General features: G+C 37.1%; 1 protein-coding gene across 1 annotated transcript; it reads left to right on the top strand.

The window, feature by feature from the left end:
- The first annotated feature begins 4,607 nt into the window (after nt 1–4,607).
- On the top strand, nt 4,608–17,330 carry RAP1B (RAP1B, member of RAS oncogene family). The gene is made up of 7 exons (XM_014963832.1): nt 4,608–4,750; nt 6,151–6,219; nt 9,084–9,140; nt 10,566–10,706; nt 12,724–12,867; nt 14,537–14,652; nt 16,088–17,330. The coding sequence occupies exons 1-6, from the start codon at nt 4,694–4,696 to the stop codon at nt 14,621–14,623; spliced, it is 555 nt and encodes a 184-aa protein (XP_014819318.1). The 5' UTR covers nt 4,608–4,693; the 3' UTR covers nt 14,624–14,652; nt 16,088–17,330.
- The last annotated feature ends 4,174 nt before the right edge of the window (nt 17,331–21,504 follow it).

Genomic DNA, 21,504 nt, shown 5'->3' with positions numbered 1-21,504 from the left:
CATTGTGTAATCTAATGATCCTTTCCTCCTTTCCAGTTAGTACAATTGCTTTCTGATAGCTTTAGAACTGAAAGGTATTATTGAAATGACTGGTTAGTGCAGACTGCTGAAAATTATTCTTAAGGTGCTACATTGAGCTCTGTCTTGACTGTACAAATGGTTTAATAATTACATATTCTTCCAAAGTTCTTCCTGTAACTTCTTTTTTGGGGAGGGGTGGGAGAGGATGACAATATGTGAAATGCAAGGCACAGACTTTTTATAAAGTGATATTGTGTGCACTAAGTCCAGTTTCTGTTTTAGAATGGTTAGAGAAGTGCGCTTTTTTTTTTCCAGGCAGAAAAGGAAATCCACCAGAAGTTTGAGCTTCCATTTCAGATTTTATACTTTGCATCTCTTTCAGCAGTTGAACTTTTCACTTTAAAGCTTAATGGCTTCCGTTGTTTCAAATATTATCAGGTAACTGAAAGATAGGGTGATTTGTGGCTTAAATCTTTTCTTTTATACTTTGTCGTCTTCCTCGTCTGCCCCCGCTTGTTTGTCATAAATGAGTCAAAAGGAAATCATGTTGGCACTGGATGGAGCTGAATACAGTATTAGTTCCAGAGTCAAGCGTTGTGTCAATCTGAAAAGAAAAGTAAGAGCATGATCAAAGTTTAGGAGGCAAGCAGTTTGTACAACATGTGAAATGGAAAAATGGGTTTGAGCTAGAGCAGCATCAGGTCAGGCTAGTTGGGAATCACTGGGAAGTCAAGTTCAGGCAGGATCAGAGCCCTGACTCAGTCTGGGGCACACTTGCAGCCAACAGGCACACTGGTCAGTGAAAAAGTGTACGCTAGGCTTCTGTTGCACCAAACAGTGTGACAGACCGCAGTGTCCTAAAGCAGCTCCTAGTTTTGTGGGCTGGTGTCTCCTTAGCTGAGAAGGAGGCAAAGACCAGTAACCAGGAAAGCTCTCTTAGCTAGGAACTGAGTTTTGCTTTTCTGTCAGACATTGAAGTAGCGTCAGGACTGCTACTCAAAACCAGTGGGGTGGTAGGTGGAAGTGGGAGCAGACAATAGATGGTGCTTCTGTTGCATGCTGTGTTAGAGATGTCCAAGTTAGCTTTCTTAGAGGGTTTTGGAGAATACATTGGTTTGTGTTTCATTCCAAGATGTCATGGCCAGACTACCTGAAGACAGACCCACACAGGGATGCCGTGATACCCCTATGATGTATAGGGGTGTGTGTATATATAAAGTATTAGTGTGCTCTCGATGACTTAAGGAGTAACTGTACAAATGACATAACAATCATCACAGAGAAAGAGGAAGGTTAGTACTTGTATTGCTCATTGCCTGGGTTTGGAGGGAAGGTCAGAGGAGTGTTTGAGTGTACTGCAGTCTGGCTTTTGTCACGTCTTCAAAGATCTTAAAGCTTTTTGCTTAGGTGCTTCCGAGATTAAGACTAAGCAAGCTGTAATAGTGTGAATATATGTGCTTTCATTACATACCAACATTTAAAGCAGTGAAATTGGCTCCAGAGTACTGTACAGCAACTGAATATTTAGGCCTGAACTTCCAAATCTGGTTGGTGAAGGAAGCTTTAGCTTGCATTAAATTCCTGAATTTGAGAGCCAAAATTGAATTGCTAGTCTCTCACTAAAACCAAGTTGTTAACTTCTTATTTCAGGATTTGTAGTATTCTTTAAGGAATTGTAGATCATTCAGTAAGAAAAAGTCACAAATGACTCAAAACACTAGGAAAAACAGATATTTGGTACCTGCTGCTTAGGTTCTGTTACTTCTAAATTACTGGCAGCCTTTGTTATTGACATCTCCATATTTAATCGCTGACTTCAGACTGAAAAATTCAGCTTAAACTGTTGTTTCAAAGACAGTGAAATTGCTGCAGTTCACCCAGATTACTGTACTGGGATTTCCCCTACACCCACTATGTTTATGTCATTCTAGAGACACCTTTCCAAAAATAAAGGCATAACTGAATGTTTGTTTTAAAGAAATGACAGGTAATGTAGTTATAGGCTTAACTTCTCATGAGCTTGAGAGGTGCATTTCAGTTAGAGACAGTCCTTTATTCCTGTTGTTTGTAGAAAGGCTGGACAACTTACAAGTTTGTGGATCTAACTGAACATTTACAGTGGTGCCAGGTGGATTAAACTTGTGGTGTGAATGGTGGTCTGTGTTTGCAAAAAATCCATGTAGGGAAGGGAGCATATTTTTTAAAGTCAGGAGTGGAAAAAATGGTCTATTAGGTGTGAAAATCACTCAAAAGTCTCAACATTTATTGGTAACAGAAGCCTGTGGCAAGAACTGCTTTGCTGGACACCATGTCAGTTATTTCCTTACAGCTTTCTCCTTGTGTTTCTTTTCTTGCTTAGGGGTGCAAGGAACAGTTTAGATAAGTTGAAAGATTGCTTATTGTGTCTTTGCAAGAAGAAAACCAAATGGGATGTGGGCTCTGGATTTCTCATCTTCTGACAAAGATGGACATTAACATGGAAGTGCTTTAATTTCTATGTGAAATATCTTAGCTTTTTGTGCTAAACACCTAACAGATGGTGTGACTCCAGAGATGATGTGAGATTACTGCTGATGAGAAGGGTCTTTCTTATTTTACTTCCACTGCTTACCTTGCACAAGCACCTGTGTTGGATTGCCTGCACTTCCCCACTTGCCCAACCCCCAAATTATTCATCAGCTGGGGAGAGTTTCATCTTTCTGCGGGGGCAGAGGGGGGAGAAAACAGGTAACTCAATCTGATAAGTGCTAAAGCCTCTGCAGGAAAGGAACTGAGACCTTCCTCCCAGGGCAGCAGTAACAGTCCTCTTAGCTCAGTTGCTGTAAGAGGTGTGTTTTCTTGAGCAGTACGTCCCAAAATATGTGGCCTTATTCTGGTTTTGCTGGGTCAGTTTTCAAGACGGATGAGTGTGCAGATCCGGCAGATTGTTGTGTGCAGCCACACTAGCGAGTGTGGAACAGGGGACCAGATCCAGCGTGTAGAAAAGGAATGGTCTCAAAAGATTTTTTTAGTTGTCTCCAGTTATTAATGAAACTATAGTCATTATAACTGCGGTTAGATCTAGCAAAACACTATGAAACTTTCAGACTTAACTGGGGATTATTTTTTTTTTAAACTGTCTTCTGGGATTCTGCTGTTCTTTTTGAGAAGTGTTTGTTTGCTGGGAAGAGGTTGGTGTAATTTTCTGACACAAGTCTTTCTGTGATTCTTTGTCTAGCATTTAAGTGTTTCAGAATGAGAAAATGCTTGCTATCTCCTCTTGGATAATTGTTTCGTATCAATAGTAACTGTTAGCTTTACTAGAGTAGAGTTTATTCAATATTGCTTTATGGGAGCACAGTAATGAGGTAGAGGAAATACTATATCTTATGGCTGCAGCGTTTATTGTAGCTGTATTAAGAGCTGATAGTTTGAAAATGGCCACCGTATTAAAAAAAGTTAACTAAGCCCTTTTATCAAACCCTGTGTAGTGAACGTTTTGTCAGCATGCTGATGCTTTCAGTTCATCAGAGGAGACAGACGTTTCATGCATGTCAGCTCATATAAACAAAGTAATTTACACATGTATGTGGATATATATATAAAATTACAAAAAAAATTTGTGATACAGAATCACTTTGGGGGTGGATGAGGAGTGGTTGTAGTAGCTGTGAAATTTAAGCAGCGTGTTTTTAGAATTACTGTATCAGCACCATAGGTAACAAACATTAGTAGCTGTTTATCTGATAAACCTATTCAATACTGTAAATGTGGTGGTTGTAAAACTGGAAGCTCTTTAGGCATCTGTGTGGCTCTTAGGAATACTGGTTTTGGTCTGCTGTTGCAGAATAAGTAGTGTATGCAACTTTTTGTGAGTGAATGAAAGATCTTGAGAAACCTGTGAAATACCTTAAGGTTTGCTGTGACTGTAGCTGAGAGGTGCTATGGGCTGGTTTGTATGACTAGAAGAGTTTTTTTGTAGGTTTCTGGAAAGCGTTATAAGATGAACATGCCTCACTGGATGGTATGCTGTAATCCAAGTAATTGGCCTATCAATTGGAGTAAATTAATTTCTATTCCTAATTCCTCCTTGCCATAAATAAAGGTGAATCCATCCAGACACCTCTGAGACAGTGATATGTGGACATGGATGTGAGCAATTCTTCCAGATACTTGTGCACTTTCTTTGAAACACCTGCAATATTTTGGCAAGATCATGATACTGAGGTCTTTATTACAGAGAATCTTAATATGGTTTTGACTTTTCTCTAAATTAGTGTTTCATGGGTTATAAAAAACTCTGTTTTAAAAACTTTCCAAGTGTGTGCGATCTTGACTATGAAGTTAGGCTAGATACCACTTAAAGAAGAACCATTATTCATGTGTTAACAAGAAAACCTTGGAGGTACTTTAGATGAAAAAGTAGCATTGTACAACAGTTAGTGTCTTGAATAAATGTCCATAGTTGCCATATTCTGTAATAATTAAAGTGATGTCCTGCTTAGGTTATGTCTGATTATAATGGCATATCTCCTGTGTTTATCAGCTGATATCAATATTTAACTGTTCATGTCTTGTTACATATGTGATCTTACAGTGACTGTAGTAATGCTAAAATAGTTGTCCTGTTGATCAAAAGGATGAGTAATTTATTGTCTGTTTTAGGTTTTGAGGGTGATTTATCTCTTGCATCATGCGTGAATACAAGCTAGTGGTTCTTGGTTCTGGAGGCGTTGGAAAGTCTGCTCTGGTAAGTATTCTGTGTGTTTTCTTGGGCTTCTCATGTCTTTTTTTTTCTCTAATATACTCTCTACTAACCCATATTTCTTTTACATAAGTGTGCACAAATAAACAAGAATAAATTTAAGCAATGACTGCTGAGGGTTCCTGGCTAGAATAAGTACGTCCCTTACTGGGTGTATCCACATCCATTGGTGTGCTCTCACGTGCAAATATTTTTGTATGGGTTGGTTGATGATGCTGCTTGGTCAGATCTTTGCCTGTCTTACACAGTGAAGTGCATAGCCACGGCATTTTGAAAGTCTCTGGCTTCACTGTGCAGCTCAGCCATAGTTCTGTAGGCAATCGAGCCTCTTCATGAAACTCACACAATGAACTACTTCGCCTGCATCTGGCCTTGGTAACTACTGGCTCAAGAAAACTCTTCAGGGTGCTGTATTCTTAATCTTTGCTAGCAATCTCCAAAGTACTGATATTTTTTTAATGCAAGTACAAATACGTATTTGCATGTTTGTAGGGGGTTTAACATGTTTTCTACATCTTTCCCTGCAAGTCAGTGTATAGCTGCAGCAGGGAGATGATTGTAAGCCAAAGAGGTCATGCATTTTAGTTACAGAAAAGTTTAGTCTGACCTAGAGTAGCACTAAAAAGTTTTCAGAATATGATGTTCTTGGGTCACCTAAGAACTTTACATCTTTCAGTTTAATTGAGCACCTTATAAAGTAAGGTCAAGAGGTCCACTCTATCGGGTAAGAACTATTCTCTTACATAGCATTCCTAAAGGAAAACGTAAATGACAAATCATGTTAGATTGTGAAAGAACTTTTTCCTTCACCTCTGAGTTCTTTATCTTACTGCAGCATTTCTGGATTTGAACCTGTCTGCTCTGACTTGGCCATTGAGTCTTAAAGTTCCATTTGACTTGTGCTAAAAATGTCCTACGTGCTAGGTACACAGGAGTATCCTACTGAGTCTAGTTAAGACTAGTAAATGCTGGCAGTTGTTTTTTTGACTAATTCCTGTGCTGGCAGATAAGTAGCAGAAGATGCAGTAGTTCTAAATGCAAATGTAAAAGCCGTGCAGCTGTATAGTATCCTATGCAACTAAAAACTAATAATGATTCCAAGAGTTAGACAAATCTCAAATCAATGCATGCCTTAATTCAGTGCTCCAAGTGAGAGTGGATAAAGGAAGATGTAGCATTGCTTCATCTAACAGTACTTAGTTAACTAAGCATATACATCTAACTTCCTGTTGTTTCTTATAATTTCCTATTATTATAATTGTTAGTCACCTAATTTGCCTTCAAAAAGGTAATAGATATACTGAGTATATATCTAGAAAAGTAATTTGTGTGTTTGCAAAATGTCTCTATGCAAGAAGAATCTTACAAGAACTTTTGTGTTGCAGACTGTACAGTTTGTTCAAGGAATATTTGTTGAAAAATACGATCCTACGATAGAAGACTCCTACAGAAAGGTATATGCAAGACCTCTCTAGTTTTATAGAACCTTAAATATTTGACAGTATGTGCTGGAGTTTTGAGTCATTGCTTGAAAAAGGGTATGCCTGGTAATGCCACATAATACCAGGTAACTTAACAAGTTTGAAATGCAAAGGTGCTCTTAAAGTCTGTCTAAAGGAATAATTCAAGACTAGCTTTTCAGTGTTTGAGCATAATACCTTACTAGCTAGTCAGTAAAAAATGGTAATTTCCTTGTCAGAATTGGGAAAGTTGATTCAAAAAAAAAAAAAATACCACTACCAGGCTTTTTAATAATGTTTATTATTAGTTTGTGTGTGATGAAGTATCTTCAGGTAGATCTGGACTTGTATATTAGCGTGGCAGTGTGCTCTCCTTGTTTCCTGCCTCCCGGCTCCTGTGTGGGCCATGGCCACTATGTCCGCCTGCAACAGTTGGAGGTCTAAGCTACTTGGCTACTAGGAAAATCTGCTAAAAGCAACTTCACATTCACCTTTAGAACACCAGAGGCATCATACTGTATTCCTAGCAGTTTGACTGATAGCTTGATGCGCTTCCATTAGGTGGGTTGTTGTTTTATTAATAAGTTAACACAAACCTATCATAAATGAACAAATACAGTGGCCTGTTAATTTCTCTCTTCCCATCTTCATTGTGACAGGCTGAAAGGTCTGACTCTGCCTGCATCATCTTGAATCTCCATATTGCTCACTCTTCAGTTTCAGCTGAGACCATGATTAATATTCCAGACTAAGATAGTTTTCATCTGGACTGCTACCAAAAGAGTTAACCATTTGAGGAAGCAGATTAGTTTTCATCTGTGTCAGTTTCTTAACCTATCTTTCTTTTTTTTAGCTGAATTACTTTTCAGGCGCATTGATACTCTGATGCAGTTCACCAGGTAGCTGCAAAAATGCAAGGGACACAAAATGCGCAAACCCTAGCTGGGAATGGGCAAAAACTGCAAGACCTCCTCTTTCAGCACTGGACTACTTATATACTGGAATAAAGAGGCTGCATTAGCAGCTGTTTCAGCCTGTAGTTACCACAATCTCTTCTGAATGAAAGAGGAATTAGTGAGAGCAAAATGATGATTTCATGCTTGTTTTCTTTGACCTCATATAAATCTGTGTGCTGGAAAAATCCTAGTCTGTCTTAAGTATGTGGGCTTTCATCCAAAGCTAGAACTCTTATTAAAGAGAGCAGCTACAAAAATTTCTATATAGCCACTTTTTCTGTATTAGAGGAGAAGGAATTTTGGACCCTGTCGTGATGTTTGGTGCAGGCCTTTGCTGGGTCAGGCCCAGTAAATGACTCCAGAAATATTCACAAGCTGTACTGAAGTGAAATGTTTCCTTTGTTATATATTTACATTCTTCAGGTCAAACTAGATTCATGATGTTTGCTGGGTGAATTTTGCCAAAGACTGTTTCCATGGAGTCTGAAAAAGTGAAAAGTAAAGTCATTTCGAGAAATTTTGCCTTTTGCTAATTAATTTTTATATTTTTTTGGCAAAGATCTTACAATGTTCCTTTCGGGTTTAGTCCTGAAATGACTAGGAGTCTCTGTGTATTCTTCTTTTCAAATCAGTCAGGTTGTTTAAGTCTTGCTTAAGTATGAACACCACTTCATGCAGTCATTTTCTTCCTGTCACTGCCAGTTACAGTTCTAACTTGCTTCTTGACTTGAGTGACTTTGCAACTGCCAAACCAATACATTTTAATTCTATACTTTCAATGTTAAATATTATTTTAAAATACTCAAAGTTGAGAGGGTGTGGCTTGAAATATTTTAAGTTTGTCTGGAATTAAATATCAAGCATGAAGTCTTGCGGCTTGACACCTTGGTTTACTCCCTAAATATTTTTTCATAAAGAGAATAGATGCTGCTCAATTAGCTGAATAACTTTGTCAGCAATACATGCTAAAATAGTGGCTGTTGAAGGAATCTACATCCCTAGGGGATGTGGGGGAGGTTAGAGGAGTGGAAATACTCCTCTTGCCCACCCTCCAAGCTCAAATCTAGTTACAAAAGAAAAACTCAAAGTTAAACTTGTGATAATGCATATATGGGGAGGCAAAGTTCTTTGTGAGTGCTGATCTTACAACTAGGAATTTTATGTGCAAATGGAAACAAGGGAAGTGTACCAATAGCTTGAAAGAAAAAAAAGTAAGAAGTAAAACGTGGGTAACCTGCTTGGAACAGCTTGAGGGCATGTCCATGTCCTTTGATGCCCTCAAGGCTATTTCTTTATCTAGTTTCTACCTCAAAAAAAGAGGAACTCTGAAAGGATACAGAAACTGAACCAACTTCATAAACCTTCCATTTTTTGCAAATTTCTCTAAGCTGGATCAGCTTTCTAATTAGTGTCACTAAAGGCTTGTTTTGGGGACACCACCCTTAGTGGTTTGCTTGGTTTATTGTTTGCTGTACACTACTTACTGTCTTCTTGTTTTAAATTTCTATTAAATGAGTGTTAGTATGCCTATCCAACTTCCTAGCTCTCACCTGTACTTTTCTTCCAGTCTGTAAATGATCCCTGAAACAAGTAGAACTCAGTTGTGCTAGTTGCTGAGAACCATTATTACAAATTTAGCAGCCTCCTTTTTAATAATCAAAAATCCCTAATCACTTTACAAAGTGAGTGTACTTGGCTGCTGATGCTGCTATTGAAAATGTCACTAGGGCTCTTTGAAAGGTTTCTTCCTGCTGTTTTCAAAGTGTATGTCCATATAAACTTCTTAAGCCATTATGTTGCTTTATGCATTATGAATTTGCTTATAAAACCACACTATTCCTGGTGTCTTTGGAGGGGGGAGTTGCAAGAGGAAAAACTAACCACATCTTTCTCTCTTGACAGCAAGTTGAAGTAGATGCACAACAGTGTATGCTTGAAATCTTAGATACTGCAGGAACGGTATGTAAAACAACTTCCCTAAATATTGATGTACAGTGCTAAAACCATCAAAAGCTGTAGGGATGTAAATTATGACACATTTCCTTCCTCTTTCTCTAAAGAGTAACTGGTCAGTGCATTGCAGTAAAGGATGTTCTTTAACATACTAGTATTTAAACAACACTTGAGTATTGCAGCAGAAAATGAATTGCAAGTTTCCTGTGAGCTCCTGTTCTGTAACAGGGGAAACACGAGATTGAGAACTATAAAAGAGCTTGTGGTGCTGTTTTAAATGGATATTGCCCAGAGGAAAATTTAGGCCCGATGATTACTCGGGTTTGATTCTCTGTGGAGAATACGTGCTTTCTTCTCTCCTCTTTCTTTTGTATGTAAGATGTACTCTGACATTGGGATAAAAATAGTATCGCTTTAGTCAGCTTTTGTGAACTCAAAGCGCAGGGTTTATGCTGACCCTTTGCATACTGGTCAGGTTTTTCAATGACCTGTTCCAAGATGTACTGAAAGCAGTCGTTTCCTTCGCTGATTCCCGTGAATACAAGCTCAAGACCCTTGGAGAGTGATGTGTGTTCTCTGAACTATAATAGTAACCTGGTCCAAAATAATTTATTCAAATTCCGTATTAGACTAAGGCCATGTAAAACTACAGAAGGGTGGAATGGCTGTTCTCTCAAAATATATTGCGCTTTTCATCTGACCTACAGCAAGGGACTTGGTGAGTGATTGATTAGTGACAAGGTGGCAGAGTCACCAATGCGAGAAAGGCAATTGCTGTTCCATAGTCATACTGGTGAGAGTTTTCAAACTGGGGCAAGTCCTAATGCTGCTGTGCAGTGCACCAGTGAGTCTTCATATGCAATATTGTAGTTGTCACCATGCTCTAGGAATGGTGACAACTCTGAGTGTCTCCATCCTGAAGTCAATCTTCTTGAAAATGAAAGTAGAATTTAACATGAGAAAGTGCCTAGACTACAAAATGGATGCTGACAAGGAATGCGTTCACTTTGCCATGTGCTTTAAAGAGATGGGGGGAAAAAAGTTGGTGTGTAAGGAGGAGTTTGGGAGGAGTATAACTTCTGTAATCTACAGATTATACTGTACATTCTAGTCTGCCTCCTCTCTTTAGAAATTACTTTGGTTTCTGTGATGGTGTTTTTTTTTTTTTTTCCCTAGGGTATCACCCATGTGAATATCTAGATATTGTTCAGCCACCCCAGATAATGTTCCAAAACAGATTTATTTAAAAGTGGTTTGGTTTACTGTGATGCCTATAATCAAACAATAAAATATCAGTCAATTTAAAAAGGAGGGGAGGGCACAAATGTGTCATACTTGTGATCCATTTGTGACCTAAGTATATGGTAGTTTGTGTAATGAAAGGGCAAACTGAATGCAACATATGTATCTTTTTTTTTTTTTAAATTACAGGAACAGTTTACAGCAATGAGAGACCTATACATGAAAAATGGACAAGGTTTTGCATTAGTATATTCCATCACAGCACAGTCCACGTTTAATGATTTACAGGATCTAAGAGAACAGATTCTTCGAGTCAAAGACACTGATGATGTAAGCATTTCTAAAAATGCATAATACTTGTATTTACAGTTTTCATTATAGATGTTGTAATGTATACACTGAGATCGGATAGCTTCCAAGCTTTAAGTTGAGACAAATCAACCAATAGATGCATAGTACAGAAATGCAACTCTTAAGATAAACTGGAGAAGTTGTAAATTGTCACGTGGTATGCAAAGACAATTGTCTTTTTAATCTCTGCCTTTAAAATACTCTTATTTGAAACCGTAGATAAGCTTATTCACTAGTACAACAGAAAACATTTCTAAGGCAACTCTATTCTTACCTCAAAAATGATGAAGGTTTAAAAAAACCCTACAGTTCAATTGTTCTTTTCAATATGCCTACTGTTTATGATATTTGAAAAGCACAAAATTCTGATTCCTTATAGAAGACAGGACTGTAAGCTTTAAACTTGCACGTTATGTAGCTTTTGTATTTTGTGTGTCCTTGCAAGTAAGTTTGGACATGTCATTTCCAGACAGTTTCAATATGTACCTCTTAGCATTATTAAAGCTATAAAGTTTATAATTGAATTTGGAAACTTGCTTGCTGCATGTATCCACATATGCTGCTGCTGCCAGCAGACACAGAATGTATTAAACGTTTCAATTTCAGGGAAGTTCATTGGGACTCTTGTAATACAAATCACCTTGCACTTTCTTAATCATAAGCATTTGCAGTTCTTGCCTATGTTCAGCAGATCTCTTCTAGAAGTGATTTATTACCCATTATCACAAATGTATCTCAAAAGTGTAGTATTTAAGTTGCATATGCCTTTTCCATTTGGAACCTACCAAGTTACAGCCTTGTTTAGCATCAAATTAACTTTGTACACTAAAATCAAGATAAAACTTAACAATATTTGAAACATTAATTTACATAGTAAATTTATTCTGATTCACATAAGCTTTCTAGTATTTTGCTAGTATTTCCTTGGAATTGGATTTCTCTTTAGAACGCTCCCCCCAGTCTTGAAAGTCATTCCATAGTATCAGCAGAAAGATAAATGTTGCAACTTTAGTTCTCACCAAAATTGAAGTAGTTTTTCCTGTGCCACAGCTTAGGTATAATGCTTTCTCAGTGAGGGGAAAATTAAATGATCAACATACTGTAAATCTTTTTTCAACAGTTGAATTTGGAAGAAACTTAGCTATGTCCTTAAAGGACAAAGTAAAAGGAAGAAAAAAAACCCCAGCTTTGTATGATTGCCTTTTCTTGCCATGAAGGTCAATTCAATGTTTTCTGTAGTTACTAATTTTAATAAACTAGCATGTTTCTTTCCTCTGCATATCAGCTTACTGATCAGAACTGTGTGAGCAAGCTGCTCTTGAAAGGAGTGCAGATACACAGGGAGCAGAGGAATGGTGAAAAGAGCTTTAGCAACATTCATCATGCTACTCAGTACAGGCCACTTTTTCCAGGATTTCTGAACATGTAAAGATCTTGTAGCAGATTCTTCAGTAGACTCCTTGATACCTTAAACATCTAAAAATGAAATCTTATTAGGTCTTCTAGATGATGTGAGATTTTGCTCAATTTCACACCTGAGCGAGCTGTTGCCTGAAACGCTGGGGATGAGTGACAAGATCCATACACAACGTCAGGGCTCTCTGCAACTCCATTACAACCACCTTTCTGTCCCTTGTGTAATTTTCTTGTTAGGCTGGGTGCTGAGCAGCAGCTCATGGGGCAGCTGGTGAGGGCAGGGGGACTCTGCCCACAGCCCAGGTCACCGAGTGATGCACAGCATCTTCACAGCATCTTGGGCAAACGGGATGGAAGATGGGGAAAGAAGTGAAAGCAGGCAAAAAAAAAAAAAAAGCAAGCAGTCACTTTGAAGATTAAAGTTTCACACAACCATAAACTTCAGTTTCTGTTATACTGGAGCTTGATTATTCTGGAGGTCAGGATCCTCTAAGGGTTCAGGTTGGGTTTTAGGTGTGCGTTTACACTGTGCTTTCACAAAATTTTAATGAATTCTTTGCTGGGATTAAATTGTTTTTAGGTGCCTATGATTCTGGTTGGCAATAAGTGTGACTTGGAAGATGAAAGAGTTGTGGGAAAGGAACAAGGTCAGAACCTAGCAAGGCAATGGAATAACTGTGCATTCTTAGAGTCTTCTGCAAAATCAAAGATAAATGTTAATGAGGTAAGGCACGCTACCTACGGGGGGAGGGATGGCACAGAGAGAAGGATGGGGCAATGTGTTCTGGCAGCCAAACATTACTGTTTGTCAAGAAAAAATAACAAAACTGTTAATAGCATTCACTATAACGGACAAAACTGTTCCCTACTACTGTGAGAATTTGTGAGGTGTTTATATTAAGAGATGTACTTAGCTTTGACTCCGGACTTTTAAAAATTCTATTAATTTTAGAATAATTAGTTATCAAATTATATTCATACAAATTTGGAATAAATATTTTCTTCATATTACATTCCCTAGTTGATATAATCTCTATTCACTAAGAACATACTGCTCTAAACTCTTAAGGATTTTGTCAAAACTAGCAACTAATTAGAGAAGAGACCTAAATAAGTGCTTTGTAGAGAAAGAGAGACATAAACCTTCTCTACTACCTAGCTACTTATTTATTTAGCAGGGACAAAGTGACTGATCAAACATGTACATTTTTAGGACTTGCCATAGTGTGTGCCAGCATAAAGAAAGGGATGCAAACATTTTTAGAAAAAGAAACTGTGTTAGTGTTTACATTTCTGGAAGAGCTTGACTATTATGATGACCCCTGCCATTCATTGAGTCTTCTGGAAAACATTTTTGGCAGCATCAGTCAAGTTGATAGGGCCTCTGTGCAAGACTTGCTTGTAATCAAATAAGTATGGTGATTTTAAGCACAGCTGATTATTAAAAACAAGTAATGTGTGTTTAATTAGTTGGGAATTCCTGGAAACTTTTCAGTTTTTCTTAAGTACAAATTAATCAGCTGAACTATATAAAAGTCATATGTTTAATAAACTAGAACTTATTTTCATCAAATAGTAAAAGCTCTTGTTGGAATGTTTGCTGCTTTGCAGCCAGTGCTTAGTAAACTGCTAGCATGGCTTTAGTATGAAGACTTTTTTGATTTAGGAGATGCAGAAATAATTGGAACAATGTTGTCAATTATGAACAAAACAGATGCTGTTTAATTGTACTATGTAGACTTGTCTTAAATTAGCCTTTCAACAAAATCATGTTCTAATTAGAATTATAGGAGACTCAAAGTGTGAGAGAGTCTTATACATGAGTTACTTTTCTAGAAAAATGTTACGCTTATGTCATGCTGTAGTCCTAGAGAGGCTGCTGAATTAATTCTCTAGACTGTGATATTTTTTTACGTATCTGGAAAAGCATGATCTCATTCAAATACTGAATATGCAGTGTACTTGAGTTACCATGAAAACTTGTAGTTAAAATTTACTAGAACTTTGAGACTGTCCTTAGACTGATTTGAGTTATAAGAAAGCTGTAACCTTCATTGCTAAATTGCAAAGAAATAGCATATAGTAGCTGATCACTGTGGCGTGCATCAGCATGTTCAGATCAATTTGACCCAGTGATGAAATAGGTGTAGATTATAGATGCCTTCCCAGTTTGCTTCACTGGAAGTGGAAAATCCTTGGCAGAAAACTGTCTCAAACAGGAAATAATCCAACAGGTATTAATAAATTATACAATTTAACTTTCTGGCTTTGTGATAACTAAATATTTACAGGGGTTCTTGAGTATGTGTGTACATTTTGTGTAAAGATTCAAGGCTTAAGGTTATGGGAGAAGCCTCTGAATTCCAATAACCAACTGATTTTTATATTCTCAGATCTTTTATGACCTTGTGCGACAAATTAACAGAAAAACTCCAGTGCCTGGAAAAGCACGCAAAAAGTCATCGTGTCAGCTACTTTAATATATAGCTGTACTGTAGCTCTGAGCCAGGTAAACCTTTTTAAAATTTTTTTGTGTATTATGTCTATTAAATACAAACAAAACAACAACAAAAAAACCCTCTAACAACTGTGGTAGCTCTTAATGCAGAACAGCATTGAAAATTCTTAATTTGTGTTATCATAGAAATTCTTATAGTCTTTATTCTGATATTCCAAAGTCAAAACTACAAATACGTGCAAGATACGCTGTTCACAATAGTATCAATTTTTTTTCAAGCTTTAAAATGTTGGTAGAGCTCAAACTAAGGATGTTCATTCTGATACTCCAAAATTTTAGCTTTTGAAAACAGGGTTTTCTTTTTTAAAGGCTGCAAGATCTCAGTTACCAATAATGCACACTGTAAACTATTGCAGTTTTCACGCTAAAATGTCACTTTGTGCTTTGAACTCCTGCATATATTTGCATGATGTCATAGGAATTTAGCTTGCTTTCTTTGGCCTATCTATATTTTGTAGGCTGAATTGTATTTAGTACATTTGGAAGAGAGTGGTGAAGTGATCATTGTAACACTCCAAATATTTGACCTGGAGCTATTGGTTACTATATCAATTTCTTACGTTGGCAGTTGGCTAATGTTCTACATGACTAAATCCATGCTTTAAGAATGCTGCTGAAGGCTCCAGCAAGCTCCAGCCTGCTCTTTAGCGAGCCTTTTTAGAAGTTAGTCAGCAGGCATGATTTATTTTTTTTTCTGCAACTTGTTCTTGGGCAGGTTGTTTCCCCCTTTTCACCTCTAAGCCTTTGTATGGGCACAGGTCTCTCTTGATTGACCTGACATTATGCAAGTTTCCTGTTCATCATGATTCCCTTCCATTTTCCTGGATGTGGGGTGGTTCAGTTGCTTTAGTGCTATGGTCCATTATTTTGTCATCTGGTAGACCTATTTGATATACTGGAGGATCCTGGTAGGACATTTCACTGTCATAAATTGCAGGCTTTTATTAATATTCAGATTAGTGCCATGTTTAACACTTTTTTTTTTTGGTATTGATATTTAAACTTACTTAATTTAAACAAGTTGAATCAGCTTAAAGTAAAACGGAGAGGGTTCCAAAAGCATTAGCTGAAGAAGGCAGAAGTGGCTGCTGCACTTCCTTAACAGAGCTTTTGATTCAGGACCTTTGATCCGCCAAATGTGTTTTTGTTTTTAAAGCCACTGGAACTGTCATACTGTAAGCAAAACTAGTCCCACCCATCAAATACTACTTCCACAGCTCAGCCGTATGTATCCAGCTTTACTAATTGAGACAGTCTGTTATTTGTATCTGTACAGTAGAAATTACATTAGTAGAGGAGAAGCAATGAGGTTAATTTTCTCAGTCTGTTTGCTAAGAACTTGGCTAGTTCCTGCTTTAGTTATTTTAACTGAAGAGGAATGACAAATAGTTCTAAGTAATAGTAACCTCTTGTTTTGTTGTTCCAGGTCTGAAGAACTGTTGCCCAATTCAACAGTGCCAGCATTCCAACTTTATTAAACCTACCAACATCTTAAATGGACTTTCCTGTGGTGGTACCCTTTAAGAAATGGATGAAAGCTACTACATCAGTTTGCACATTCTAATCACTTTCCAGTGTCACGAGAGATTTTTACTTATAAATATTCTAAGTGTATGCAACTGGTAAAACCAGAGCCTACATCCAGTATTACTGATAAGAGACATTGTTCATCCACCAATGTTGTACATGTATGAAAACTGTGTACTGTATACTTCAACAATCCCCACTTTCTATTGGAGAGTACAATAATGTAAATCCTAAAAGCACCACTATTTTAGCATAATAAATGAAAGTCCAAAGAGCTCCTATATAGACTACTCCAGATAACTTTGCTTCATCGGTATTTGTAGCTTACTGTAACTTTTTTAAAGAAATACAGGATCATCATCATTGTAATGTACAAAAGCGCTTTGATTAACACAACAGCTATCTAGTTTTTTAATTTTAGGAAAAACCTGTGGAGACAGTGATCTAGTCTTTAAGAGTCCTTTCAGTATAACGTCTGACTAAAGACATGGCCTTTAATATCTGTTGGGAAGGAAATGTCCAGACTTTTCAACCTTTTATTGTATGTTTCCTTTTCCTTGTTTACATAGGGAACAATGTTTATAGTTGTGTGTACAGTGGGGGTCTACAACAAGAAGTGTATATTTTAAAACGATTTTTTAATGATTTAACAATTTTTTGTAAATCATTTTCGGGCTTCTGCAGCTGTAGATTCTCACTGTGAATTCCCTTGCTTGCTCATGCATAAGTGTATTTGCAATACCAAATATACAGGTTTAGTACTTTTGCCTGTTAGTGATTGTTTTACATGTGTAACGTTTTGGTTGAGATGTTAAATGGTGGAAGAGTACTGTGGATGTGAATGTGGGAAGTAATTTTAATCATGTGTAATTGGTCACAGGGCCTAAGTTGCAGTAATTAACTTTTGCTGATTTATTTAACAATGCCTTGTTGCTTTGTATGCATTAACGTTTGGGTGTAAAGATTGTGTGTATATCCAACAGGGAGCCACAGTATTTAAATTGACCAACCTAATGTTACAACTGCTTTGAGGTGGCCAAATGTAAACTAAAAGCCTTAATTAAAGTGGTGCAATTTTGTATGACTTAGCATCAGTAGTTCAATAAATTTGGATTGCCATGCAAGGGCTTGCATTACAGTTATATACTACTCGAATGTTTTGTGTTTCAGTAGTGCTAGTAAGTATTGATTTTTAAATCTCTTGCACAGTGCAGATCCATACATCTTAGGACGAAAAGGAACCATTATGACTTTGTCTTCTGACAAATACATGCCATGGATATTTCTTCTAACAGCATCCCATGTGCTAGGGTGGATGAATTTCTGACCAAATGAAATTTTGCTAATGTTCTTGGAGTATTCCAAGTTCTAACGTAAGGGAAAGTCTAACAGAAAAATATCTGTCTTCAAAGTTAGACTATCAGTGGCTATTTTGGGAACTTGAAAATATGTTGCCTGCTATTTTCTTTCTTTCCAGGAAAAATTAATTGTTAAAATTGACTTAGTGTAGCTTAAAAAAAAAAAAAAATCTCTTGGGAGAAAATACTGCTTTTCTGCATGACTAAACCACATTTGTTTGATTTCAAGGAAATCTACAGAAGAGCATTCTTGCAGTATTGAGTGTAGAGTTTTGCAGACTTTAAATATCTTTTACCACTGTTGGACTGTGAAGTGGAATGTGTGGACTGTGGATGATTTCCCGATCTTGGCTGTGCTGCTGAAAATTGTCACACCCAAATACTTGGTACCTCCTGTTTCTCTGGCACAGAATTATCAGAGCGTGTTCTAATCCATTCCTGCAAATTCAATCAGATTAGGTTAGCTAATACCGGTAAGCTTTGAGATAGTTTACGTTGCCCAAAGTGAATTAAGGAGCCCAGCTGATCCTTCCTGCTGGTAATTTCATCAGTCATCACCATTGCTTAATGGAGGTAACACACTCTTTCACTGTGTAGGGTCAGAGTTAAGACTGAAATTCCTTTTCATTTATCATTAGAAAACAGAACATGTGGTTGATGATCCCCATAAATATCTCTTGGTACTCTCTACATCCTGGTTGGTCCCCAGAGTAGATGAGACTGGAGCGCTAGATGCTCTAGTTCCTCTTTTACTAGCTACCTTCCTCCTTGATGAGCTTATCAGTATTTTTCCTCCCTTCACTTTCAACCTCTGCTTTTTCAGGTCTTAAAACACTTTTATGTCCCAATTGTCCTTTTATCTGTGTTCTTCTTAATGTGTTTCTTTTCCAGGCAGCTGTACAGATGGCATTGGGTGGGAGGGAGAGAAAATTCTTTCATAATGTCAGAGCAGGGGGGGGCTGGGCTGGTCTCAGTGTCCAGCCAAAAAGTACAAGGAACGTCAGGCCTTTTCCTGAAAGCTCTGTATTGAAGCATTCTTGGTTGCTTTGTGAAATAGTAAATGTACAGTTCCTCAGCAGCAGAGATAGTCAATTTGCTCAAAGTAAATTTTTTAGAAACTCCAGGCGTTACTATCTAAAGATTGTGCTAAAAAAGTGAGAGAGACTTTTTTGCCTTTTGTAGTTAGAACTTGGGCCAGATTTGTAAAATCAACATACCATAACCCAGGTAATACCTAAAACCCAGTATTTTTCTCCTTGAAAACTTAGGCAGACTTCAAGGGAGCAATGTCCCAGTTGTTAAAGGGAAGATGCATGACAAAATGATGCTGAGGAAGTGATGGACATGAAGTGTAAGGAAAAACGAATGAAAGAATTTTCTTCATTTCTAAGTAATCGTGGCATAAGAAGCTGTTCCCGCTGAGGAAGTGAACATCCAGTTCCCCACAGGAATTGGAACTATGTAAGCAGTTACCAATTCTAGAAAAGAATCCTGTCTGCTGAAATTTTGAACAAACTTTTACGTATCTTCAGGATAACTGCTTTGTGTACTGGCGCTTAAGAAGTTCACGCTTGAACTACTTGTACAGAAACAGAACACTTCTCATCAAGCTTTGAATGAAAATATGCATAATTCATAGCTTGAAAACTAATGCAGTAATTTTCCAAATTCAGTGTTAATACACATGTATTACTGCTTGTAAAGTTAGCTTATGCTTACAGTGCACACAGAGGTTGTGACTGCTTTATTTCCACCCTAATCTGAAATCGCTATATGTCAGTATTTAAATATCTTGAGCTTTCTATGGCAAAAGTAACGTTTATGTCCTGAAATATAGAAGTATTATTTAATGGAATTGCACTCTTCCTATTAGGACTCTTTTCTATCAGTATAAACTTATTTCTTATACCTTACCTTGTTACTAATGCCCTTCTTCATCCTCAAATTACTCTGTAAAATTAATGTCTACTTGTTGAAGTTTTAAGAATATTTTGAGACTTTGCAAGATGTTTTGAGGTGTCCAAACATACTCTAAGTTCAGATTACTTCTGCTCTTCTGCATAAGAGAACATAACTTATGGAAAAGTACTGTAGAGTTAGATATTATTTCATAATGTGTACTGATATTGCAATGCTAGAAATGGGAGGTGGGAGGAGAATCCTGATGGAATTTGGATTAAACTGTGCGTTTTTCTCCTTTTTTGGTGTAATTAGAGTTGCTGTTTTCTCATGGGTGAACAGTAAAGACGAGGATTTTCTTCATTTAAACTGCTACATCTATGGATGAGTCAAACTTGATAGATTTTTTTTTTTTTCTCCCAAGGTTTAATAACTTGGAGAAATTTTGCCACACTGCTACTAATTCTGGATAGACTTCAGTTTAGACATCTCAACAATAGAAAGTTATTTCTAGATATAAATGGTCAAAAATAGTAGTCTATATACAGCTGTCTGCAACACTTTTTCAATTGTAATATGAAGATGTAGCCAAGCATCAGCATAGACAGAAAGCTTTTTGTCCAGTGTTAAACTGCTGTCCCAACAGCATTAGGCGATAGTTCAGTTTATAGCTTTATTTTGCTTGTTTATGGGGAATAGAATAAAAGCAAAAAAAAGAGTTGCTCAAATAGGTAACAAAATGCAGTTGTATGTAGTTCTTTAAGGTACCATTAGAGAAGCAGAGCTCTTAACCAAATTGGGTTCTTATTTCTGAGTCTCAAGCACCTTGTACTTTTCTTTGAAAGATTTGTGAACAGCTTGAGGATTCTTAAAACCTAATTTAACTTCTCTGGTTTTGAAAGTAAAACTCATATTTGAAACTTTACATTCATAGTCTGGAATGATAAGCAAAGTTGTTTTGTAGTCTTGATTTTATTCCCAGTGTTGCAATATCTGAGGTTCAAACAACAGATCAGTGTGGATTTTGCTGCTTTATTTTTTGCTTTTCTTCTGTTTTTCTTTCCTAAATCCTCTCCAAAACCATTTATTTTCAGAATTTTGAATCATCAAGCAGAGGGTGGCTTCCTGTTTTCAATGAGATGTTCTTTAGGGAGAGATTTGTGAATGGAGAAAGGAATGTCTTCGTAATTCCACTGTACTCACTTCACTCAAGAAATATTAGTGCTGCTGAACAACAGGCTCTACGGCTTCATTGTTTCAAGAAAGTTAACTGCCACCAGGATAATATTTTTTTTTCTTTGGGTGGCTGAACTACTTCATTTGAAAGACACTGTAATGTGTAACTAATTCATGTAATTTCTTTTGGCTACCATAAACTTGAGGAGAGGGGGCACATCTGCAATCTTGGATACAGAGTGAAACTATAGTAGAAGTTATAGTTCCTTCTTTGCTCAGTATATTTTACCTTTTCATATTCTGTGCCATTTTTACCTTGTACTTCTTAATCTAGCAGGGAGGAATCAGTAACTTCACTCCTGTACTAAGGACAAAAATCTACATGTGAAATCCCAGCTCTTGGCAACTGGGTTTACTGCTTGTAACGTGCCCAATACAACAAAGACTCTTGGCACTACTGTCGTGATTTTACACACAATAAAATGACAGTTACAAATACGTCTCTTTCTTTTTCCTTTTTAACAAAAAAAGGGGGGTTAGCTGAGCTTCCCCAATAGGAGTAGGCATGGGAATCAATTTGTTTAGGGTAAGACTCCCAATAAACAGAGTCAACACACGCATTTTAATGCTAAACAAGCACATAAACACTTGACTTAAATTCTTGAGATTGGTTTAAAAGAAAAGCTTCCTTACATCTAAATTTTTAAAAAGTGAAAAATTACACATGTCCAGGAATGTGTTTCAAATGAGAAAAGATGGGCTTAAAACATGAGCTTTCTTCCTTCTCTTACCAAAAGGCATGGTATTAATGTGGGTTCCATGGTTTTCTTTGTAATGAATGTAGTCGTGCTGCTGTCACACACTGCGCAAGAACTTTGTCAGG

The sequence above is a fragment of the Calidris pugnax genome, unplaced genomic scaffold (assembly GCF_001431845.1).
Source record: "Calidris pugnax isolate Ruff unplaced genomic scaffold, ASM143184v1 scaffold44, whole genome shotgun sequence".
NCBI classification, from domain to species: domain Eukaryota; kingdom Metazoa; phylum Chordata; class Aves; order Charadriiformes; family Scolopacidae; genus Calidris; species Calidris pugnax.
Note: the sequence above shows the minus strand (reverse complement) of the source record. Positions and strands in the feature narration are given on the sequence as shown.

Excerpts from the sequence above, each read along its gene's own strand:
- RAP1B (XM_014963832.1), top strand. The coding sequence starts at position 4,694 with ATGCGTGAATACAAGCTAGTGGTTCTTGGTTCTGGAGGCGTTGGAAAG. Across the intron at positions 4,751-6,150 it reads GCGTTGGAAAGTCTGCTCTG|ACTGTACAGTTTGTTCAAGG; the intron begins GTAAGTATTCTG and ends TTTGTGTTGCAG. Across the intron at positions 9,141-10,565 it reads TCTTAGATACTGCAGGAACG|GAACAGTTTACAGCAATGAG; the intron begins GTATGTAAAACA and ends TTTAAATTACAG.